General features: G+C 63.9%; 1 protein-coding gene across 8 annotated transcripts in view; it reads left to right on the plus strand.

Annotated features, from left to right (window-relative positions):
- Nucleotides 1-8507, plus strand: part of KIFC3 (kinesin family member C3) — a 38319-nt gene extending 29812 nt beyond the window's left edge. For 7 of the 8 annotated variants that reach the window (XM_035025110.1, XM_035025115.1, XM_035025107.1 and 4 more), the window contains 10 exons: nt 141-252; nt 1518-1699; nt 2860-2964; nt 4668-4798; nt 5264-5387; nt 5573-5702; nt 5794-6023; nt 6225-6359; nt 7011-7119; nt 7562-7661. In XM_035025110.1, the coding sequence (XP_034881001.1) occupies nt 141-252; nt 1518-1699; nt 2860-2964; nt 4668-4798; nt 5264-5387; nt 5573-5702; nt 5794-6023; nt 6225-6359; nt 7011-7119; nt 7562-7644 (1341 nt within the window). In that variant the 3' untranslated portion in view covers nt 7645-7661. The other variant, XM_035025108.1, reaches the window with a different exon arrangement.
- Nucleotides 8508-8631: the final 124 nt, after the last annotated feature.

Here is an 8631-nt window from a genome sequence, read left to right on the forward strand (position 1 = left end):
CCACGGGGGCTGTTGGAAGGAGCTGACATGTGACAGCACGCATCAAGGACTCAGCCCAGGGCAGGAGCGGGGGTGCAGGCAGCGTGGTAAGCCGGGTTGGCGGAGCCAGCCCCCGACAGCGCTGTGCGCCCCCCTGCCAGATCGGCCAGGCCATCGAGGAGGTCAACAGCCACAACCAGGAGCTCCTGCGCAAGTACCGCCGGGAGCTGCAGCTGCGTAAGAAGTGCCACAATGAGCTCGTGCGGCTGAAAGGTAAGGGCTGCGGGGAGGCTGCGGGCGCCCCGGCACGGGGCCCCCAACCTGGCTCCGAGCTGATGCTGCCCTTCCCCCCAGCCCAGGGCCACGCCTTGGAGCCTGCACCCTGTCGCCGAGGGGCTACTGTAGCTCCCACTCTCGGTAGATAGGGAACCCCGGGCCCACAGAAGTCAGGGGACTGGCTGCAACGCGCATGGCTACCAGATGGTCCACCCTGGATGTGCACTTTGTTCGGTCCTACTCTGAGGCCCTCACCCCGGTGCCCGCGGCAGGCCACCCCCAGGCCCCGGGAGGGCCCAGCGGGGGTAGGGAAGCCCTGGGTGGTGGGGGGCCGGAAGACTGCTTGTTCTGACCAAGGGCCTGCTGACGGCACGGAGGGCAAGGGAGGGCTGCTCTTGCCGGTGCTGTTCCAGACGTTGAGACACGGCCGTGGGCCCGCAGAGGCTCTTGCTGCCCTCACAGTGCTCACTGCAGCTGGGGGAGCAGACGGTGATCTGTAACCACCCGGAGAACCCCGACACTGCCCCTGTTACCGGGACGGGGGAGGGGCTCTAAGAGCCCCTCGGCGTCTGACAGTGGGGGGTGTTGCAGGGCTTCCTGGAGGAGGTGAAGCCGCAGCTGAGGCCTGGATAGTGAGTTGCAGTGTGCAGTGAAGGGGAAGGTAGGGGCATGCTGGCTGTCGCGGGGAGTTTGTTCTTCATTCTAGGAGCACTGAGATCCCGCGGAAGGGCTTGAAGCAAGGGGATGGCAGAGTCTGCGCCCCCAGGCTCCCCAGAGCTGCCTTGTTGCCCATCCCCATTCCATGTGCTGCTCGTCCACCTGCTGTCTGGTTCTCTTTGCCAACTGATTCCCAAGCCCTGTCCGGGCGTCCACGAAGCCCTTTGAGCATGACAGAACAAGTCTCTTGGCTTACTGGGGCCCACGCCCCTCACTCTATAGAGGAAACTGAAGTCCAGAGATACAGAGTGTCCATTTGGTATCCCACCCGGACTGGAGGCAGTGCCTGAGCCCCACAATTGACCCTTCCTCCCTTCCCCAACGTGAAGCTCCCAATCTCAGCCGGTTTGCCCAGGAAGAAAGTGTACTGATACATGAATTCATGATAGTGTGAGTGACTGATAACAGCGTTGTGGGTGGCCTTGCTCAGAAGGCTAGGGCTTCCTGAGCCACCAGGCTGCCCAGGACACCAAAGGACGCCAGTGGGGAGGCAGTCATCTTGACCCAGCCTGTATGTACCCTTCTATCCTCCCCACACAATCCAGGGAACATCAGGGTGATTGCTCGTGTCCGGCCAGTCACCAAAGAGGACGGGGAAGGACCCGATGCGACCAATGCTGTGACCTTCGATGCCGACGACGACTCCATCATCCACCTGCTGCACAAAGGAAAGCCTGTATCCTTTGAGCTGGACAAGGTCTTCTCCCCGCGGGCCTCACAGCAGGACGTGAGTGGGGATATGGACAGAGCAGTGTAAGGGGGGGGGTTCACACAGGGAGAGATGATGGGGGCATGGACAGAAAGAAATTTTAAGAGTGGGAGAGACAGGATGGAGAAGCTTGGGGTGCTGGAATGCCTCGCTTCTTCCACTGGAGGAGAGGAGAGTGGGAAGCTAAGACAGGCTGAGAAGCCTCTGCAGGGCGGAGATTCAAGGACAGCCTATGGCACCTACGCTGTTCCTCCCACCCTTACAGCCCCACCCACTATTGGGGCCCCTCCCACCCACGTGCCCATGCCCACCCACAGGGCCCACCCACACTTATAGACCCACCCACTATTGGGGCCCCTCCCATCCCTACCGACCCGCCCACTATTGGGGCCCCTCCCACCCACGAGCCCATGCCCACCCATAGGGCCCCTCCCACCCTTATAGACCCTCCCACTACTGGGCCCCTCCCATCCTTACAGACCCGCCCACTATTGGGGCCCCTCCCACCCACGTGCCCATGCCCTCCCACAGGGCCCCTCCCACCCACGGAGCCCCTCCTACACACACAGCCCCGCCCGCCCACCTGACCCTGGGGGGCGTTGCTTCCCCTGCCGGGAGCACAGGACTCAGTCCGCGGGTCTTCCTAGGATTCCCCCGCTGACCTGCAGAGCCCTCAGCCCGTCAGAGCCCCGTGGTCTCAGCCGCGTTCTTCTCTCCTCTCTGCCAGGGCTGACCGGCCAGGCCTGTCCCGCCAGTCCCGCCTGTCCCTGTGCTTGGCCTCACCTTGGCCCCGTCCTCTGTCTGCTAGCAGGCAGACAGGCTGCAGGAGGCGCCAGACACATGCTGGCCTCCGCCTTCATTTTGCCGAGCTCTCCTTTAGCGTGGGAGAAGCTAGAGGTGGGGTCCCTGAGCTCCAGGGCCGGACAGCCCTTCCTCAGGCGCTGGCGGGCAGGAGACACTGCCCTGTCGTCCCTTCAGGCTTGGCACCCTGATTGCCCACTGAGGTCTGTTGTAAGTGACCCATTAGGCACAAATTCTTCCACGGTGAGCGGCTTGCCAGTAACAGTACCCGCTGTGTTACTGCTGAAGGAGAGCGCGCTCGGGGGAGGTGGCAGGACCTAGAGCTGGTGGGGGGCCCACGGGGGGCTCGCCATCTCCATCCCACGTCCCCTTCACAGGTGTTCCAGGAGGTGCAAGCCCTGATCACCTCCTGCATCGACGGCTTCAACGTCTGTATCTTCGCCTACGGCCAGACGGGTGCTGGCAAGACGTACACGATGGAGGTGGGTACCCGCTGCAGGGGGCAGGGGTTCCACCGGTGAGGAGCACCCCCTTGCTGCCCTCGTGGCTTCGGGGTTCCGGCGGTACGGGAGCAGAGCTGGGAGTCGTCTGTGTTAGCCCGGAGGCACCAGGCCTGAAGAGGGGCGCCTTGCCCAGGAGGACCTGAGACGGTCCCGGCGGGCATGGGGCGGGGCACATGCACTGCCAACAAACTCCAGCATCACAGGGATCCCCGCCCGAGGTCCGAGTCCAGGCCAGACCACCTGTATGTCTCTCGGGATGGGCTTTCATTTTCCCTCCACGCATTTATTGGGCTCCTGCTGTATAGCTGCCCGGTGCTGGGCCCTGGGGTGTTAGGATGAATGAGGGCAGTCTCTGCTGCCAGGGCCAGGGCAGGGCCTCATCTCCCGGCCTGTGGCCAAGCCCCCTCGGTGCGGAGTGGCGGGAGAGGGAGCATTGAGAGGAGGAAGAATCTCAACTGTAGATAAAAATGGAAGGTGGTCCCTGGGGGTGTCTCTGGTTTGTTAGCATTTCCCCAGCTCTTGAGGGGGTGCTGTGGGGTTCTCTGCGAGGGGGTGAGGACAGGTGTCCCATTGTCTGGACAGGGCACCTATTGGGGAGGCTGCCATGGTGGCTCTTTCTTCCCAGTCTGGACCCTGCTGTTGCCCTAGTTCTGGGATTGATGAGACTGGTTAGTGGGGGGCAGGCCAAGCAAGATGGTGGGGGGGAGGGGAGGGGGGAGGGGAGGGGGGAGGGGTGGACTCCTAACTCTCTCGGGTGCTCACAGTTGGGGTGACCTCCAGGAGCATCTCTCCTCCAACATTACCTGCCGAGGCCCACGTACACGGGGCGCTGTTCTGGGGGCCGGGCACAGCTGTGACCACGGAGTGTCTGCCCCCCCGAGCCGCCCGCCAGTGGGGAGACAGCAGTGCCCACAACAAATCAGGCGGTGTCCTGTCAGGTGCCAGGGAGGAAACTTAAAGCTGAGTATGAGGAATCAGCCGTGAGGGAGGGATCAGGCCTTTGGAGGGAAGATGAAGCCACCTGCCCGAGGAAGTGACATTGGAGCCAACCATGGGGGCCTGTGGGGAAGAGCATCCCAGGCACGGGAATCAGCAGGGCTGAGGCCACAAGGCCGGAGGCAAGGAGGCTGAGCCACAGAAGTGGAAGGGGGTGAGGGGCGATACATAAGGGGAGGTGACAGCTCAGGTGAGTACTCCAGGTTTCTTTCTAGAAGGACTGGCCAGCCCATCTGGCGCCACCGCACTGTGGCTCTGCCTGTGCCCCCCTTCCACCACCCGCAGAGCCCAGCTCGTGGCCTCCCTGACACGGGCCACCCTCTGGGCGGCGGCAGGCAGGTCGTAGGTTCCCAGTGCCCCCTCCCAGGGGGCCCCCAGGAGCAAGTATGTGCCTGGCGCTCAGCAGCACATAACCCAGGGCTCTGCTCTGAGTCTCAGGCTAGTCCTGGTAAGGCAGTGCCATGGAAAGGTGGGGGAAACTGAGGCCCAAGAGAGTGACGTTGCTTGCGGCTAGGAGAGGATGTTTGGGGGCAGACCAGGAGGCAGGTGGAAGCTTTGGGCGGGGTGGCTGGCCTGAGTGGTCGTCAGAGGCGGAGGGGGCCACAGACCCCACACAAGCATCAGCACGGCCCACCCCTTGCGGATCGGAGAGGCATGGCTCACTGGGGCTTTGCTTCTGCCCCCAGGGGACCCCCGAGAACCCCGGCATCAACCAGCGGGCCCTACAGCTGCTCTTCTCCGAGGTGCAGGAGAAGGCGTCGGCCTGGGAGTACACCATTACGGTCAGCGCGGCCGAGATCTACAACGAGGCCCTCAGGTGGGAGGGCCGTGTGCGGCCATGCGGGAGCAAGTCGGGGCCCGTGTCCTGCTTCAGCCCGGTGCTGGGTGGTCCCAGGCCCCTGCCCCACCCCCCCGGGCTCGCTCCACCCCGATCAGACCCAGGTGCTCCTTTTCCCTCCAAGTCTACCCATTCTCCCTGCAGGCTACACCGGGTGCTGAGAAACAAGAGTGGGGATTTGGGGGGCCCTGCCCTCAAGAGCTCAGTGCCCCGTGGGGGCAGGAGTAATGCCACCACGGGACCTTTGGGGAACAGTCTGCCCCTCAGCGGACTGAGTGCAGGGCAGGAGCTAGAGAGGAGAGAGGCTTAGCCCAGTGGTTAAGGCAGGCTTCCTGAAGGTGTGATGGGGTGGGAGAACATTCTAGGTGGAGGGGGTGGGTGGGGTGCAGTGCAAGCAGAGGCAGAAGTGGGAGGAGGGAGTGACCGTGCACCCTGTTCCTGCAGGGACCTGCTGGGGCAGGAGCCCCAGGAGAAGCTGGAGATCCGGCTGTGCCCGGACGGCAGCGGGCAGCTGTACGTGCCGGGGCTGACCGAGTTCCAGGTGCAGAGCGTGGACGACATCAACAAGGTGCAAGGCTGGGGGTCGGGGGGGGCGGCGGGGACGCGCTGGGGAGACCCTGCCCACAAGCCGAGCTGGAGCAGGACGCGTGGGTTTCCGATGCAGCCTCTGCCAGGTCCCCAGGCCTGGGGGACACCCCCTCCCAGGGGTCCTAGGGATGGGGTGATTCCAGAGGCCTCCCTGCTCCCCACCAGGTGTTTGAGTTCGGCCACACTAACCGCACGACGGAGTTCACCAACCTGAACGAGCACAGCTCCCGCTCGCACGCCCTGCTCATCGTGACAGTGCGCGGAGTGGACTGCAGCACTGGCCTCCGCACCACGGGTGAGCGAGGCTGGGGGCGCCCGGCCGGAGGAGCCCTGGCTCCCGCCCCCACCCGGCGGCGGCCTTGACCTGCCTGGCGCCCTCCCCGCAGGGAAGCTGAACCTGGTGGACCTGGCGGGCTCGGAGCGCGTGGGCAAGTCAGGGGCCGAGGGCAGCCGCCTGCGGGAGGCCCAGCACATCAACAGGTCGCTGTCAGCCCTGGGGGATGTCATTGCTGCCCTGCGCTCCCGCCAGGGCCACGTGCCTTTCCGCAACTCCAAGCTCACCTACCTGCTGCAGGACTCGCTCAGCGGGGACAGCAAGACGCTCATGGTGGTGCAGGTGAGGCCCTCCACTGGGCCAGGCGCGCTGGCCGGCACCACGACCGGGGCCCCCCTTCGCCTGTGGTTCACGTACCCCGGGCGGTGCGGGGAAGGGACCCTGGTCCTCAGTTGCTCCAAAGTCCATGCGCACGCTGCCCCCTCCAGTTCTGAGGGGGAGGCCCGCTGGCCTGGATGGGGAGTGAGCTCTCGTGTCCCCTAGGTGTCCCCCGTGGAGAAGAACACCAGCGAGACGCTATACTCCCTGAAGTTTGCTGAGAGGGTGCGCTCTGTGGAGCTGGGCCCTGGGTCCCGCAGGGCAGAGCTCGGGTCCTGGTCCAGCCAGGAGCATCTGGAGGTATGGTGACCGCCACAGCTGCATCTTGGGCTGGCACGTCCAGGTCATGGGCAGGAGGGAGGGTCTGGGGTGGGGAACGGCCGAAGGGAAGAGGCCAGGGGCCAGCGGGGGAGGAGCCAGAACTTGAACCCAGGAGCCTCTCTTTATTTTAATGACTTTATTTGAGAGAGCACGAGCACGGGGCTGGGAAGCGGGAGAAGGAGACTCTCCGCTGAGCAGGGAGCCTGATGCGGGGCTCGGTCCCAGGACCCTGGGATCATGACCTGAGCTGAAGGCAGATGCTTAACCGACTGAGCCACCCAGGAATCCTGGCCAGGAGCCTCTTTAGTCTCAATACTTCTTGGCCTCAGAAATACCGTGGCCGTCCTCAGCTGGCTGGAGGGGAGGCGGCCGGGGGGGGGGGGGGGGCTGCAGGCTGGCACAAAGGTGCTCAGGAGTAACTCATTTCCTCCTTTACATACAGTATCTCAGGTAATTCTTGCAGTAACTGAGGCGGGGCTATCCTCATCATGCCCATTTTGCAGATGAGCAGTTTCAGGAGGCTGGAGAGGGGAACGGGGGGAGGGGAGCACGGTGGAGGTGGGGAGCACGGTGGAGGTGGGGAGCCAGGGCAGCATCGCCCCCGCCCACCTGCTTGCTCCCTGCCCACAGTGGGAGCCAGCTTGCCAGACCCCACAGCCCTCAGCACGAGCACACTCAGCCCCCGGCTCTGGGACCACCAGCCGCCCAGGCTCAATCCGGAGGAAGCTGCAGCCCTTGGGTGAGCCTTTGGGGAGTGGGCCAGTGTGTGTGTGTGTGGGGGGGGTGAGCCTCCCCCCACAGGTGGATAGCCACTGGACTGCCCTTGCCTGAATGAACTTTTTGTTTTCCTTTTTAAGTTTGTAAAACTCATGCAGACCCTGTTTTACAACCTTCTCTGGCCCTGGGAAGTAGTTAGGGCAGGCAGCCCTAGGCCCATTTTACAGATGGGAAAACCAAAGGCCCCTTGGAGAGGGAGTAGTGTGAGGAGGAACCCAGCCCTTGGGGCTCCTAACTTGAGGCCCAGGATGCAATTCTCTGAGGCTGGGCTCAAGCCACACATCTCCCAAAGCGGGCCAGGCACCCCTGCCCTGGCCCTTGGTTTCTGGGGAGGGTGGCGCACAGGGCCCACCCATGTCCCAGGTGAGGAGTGAGCCCAGCCCCCTGTGTGGTCCCACTCACAGAGGGGCCTGGCCAGGGCTGGATCCGAGGAGGCAGGGGCCTTAGGGTCCCGGGGAGTCCTGGCCCCAGGAAAGCCCACCAGTGAGACACCTGTCGCTTTGATTTCAGCCTGACGGCTGGGGCTGCAGTCTCCAGGTGAGTGTGGGGCCAGCCCCCCCGCCTGGCCCCCTTGGGTTGCAGGGCTGTGTGGGGAGAGGGCTGCTCAGGGCGGGGCCTGTCCTGCTGCCCCTGCTGTCTATGTGCTTCTGCCTGGCTCCCTCCCGTCTGCATACGCCGAGGCTCACGAAGCCTCTCTCCCCCTCCTGCAGGGAAGTCCAGGCCGGTGCCTGTGTGACGGACGTGGCCCCCCTGCCAGCCCGGGGACGGGGGCCTGAGGCCTTGCCGGCCTGCTCCTGCTGTAGCAACAGGAGCCCAGGAGCTGCAGGCCAGAGCGGAGGCAGCCCTTCTGCCTCGTATCTGCTCAGAGATGAGAAAACCTGGTCAGAAGGAAATGGGGTCTCCTGGCAGTGGCTGTGGGTGCAAAAGGCATGGGCTGGAAGGGCAGGGATGGCCCACTCCGCCTGGCAGGCCAGGCCTCTCCCAGCCTCTCCCCAGGCCTGGCCCTGTCTCTAATGGGTGGGCTGAGGAGCCCCCCCGGAAGGCACAGGGACCATGGGATCTGGGCAGTTGGTGGGCATCCTGGGGCAGCCCTGGCCCCACTCCCCTCCAAGGCAGGCCCCCGTGCTCGGTTTGTATATAGTATTCCTAGGTGTACATAGGAGGCCGGGCTATATTTATGGCTGGCGGGAGGCCAGTGGGCAGGGATTCTGCTGTTCCCCTCGTCAGCCTGCCACCAGGCTCTCTCCTTGCTCACTGGCCTCTTGCCATTTTCCCCCTCTGAAATCCTATTTAAGAACTTTTGGAAGCTTAGCCATTTTTACTTATTAAAATAAAAACCTTTTTACACAAGTACAGTCTGCAAGAGTTGGTCTCCTGAGCCCCTGGTCAGACTGACCCACCCAGCAACACGCTATGCTATAGCTGGGAAACTGGCCTGAGAACCACAGCCCGCAGGCCTGGCCTGGCTCCCCCA

Source organism: Mirounga leonina, unplaced genomic scaffold, assembly GCF_011800145.1.
Source record: "Mirounga leonina isolate KUSES-001 unplaced genomic scaffold, KU_Mleo_1.0 Mir_180, whole genome shotgun sequence".
In the NCBI taxonomy this organism is placed as follows: Eukaryota; Metazoa; Chordata; class Mammalia; order Carnivora; family Phocidae; genus Mirounga; species Mirounga leonina.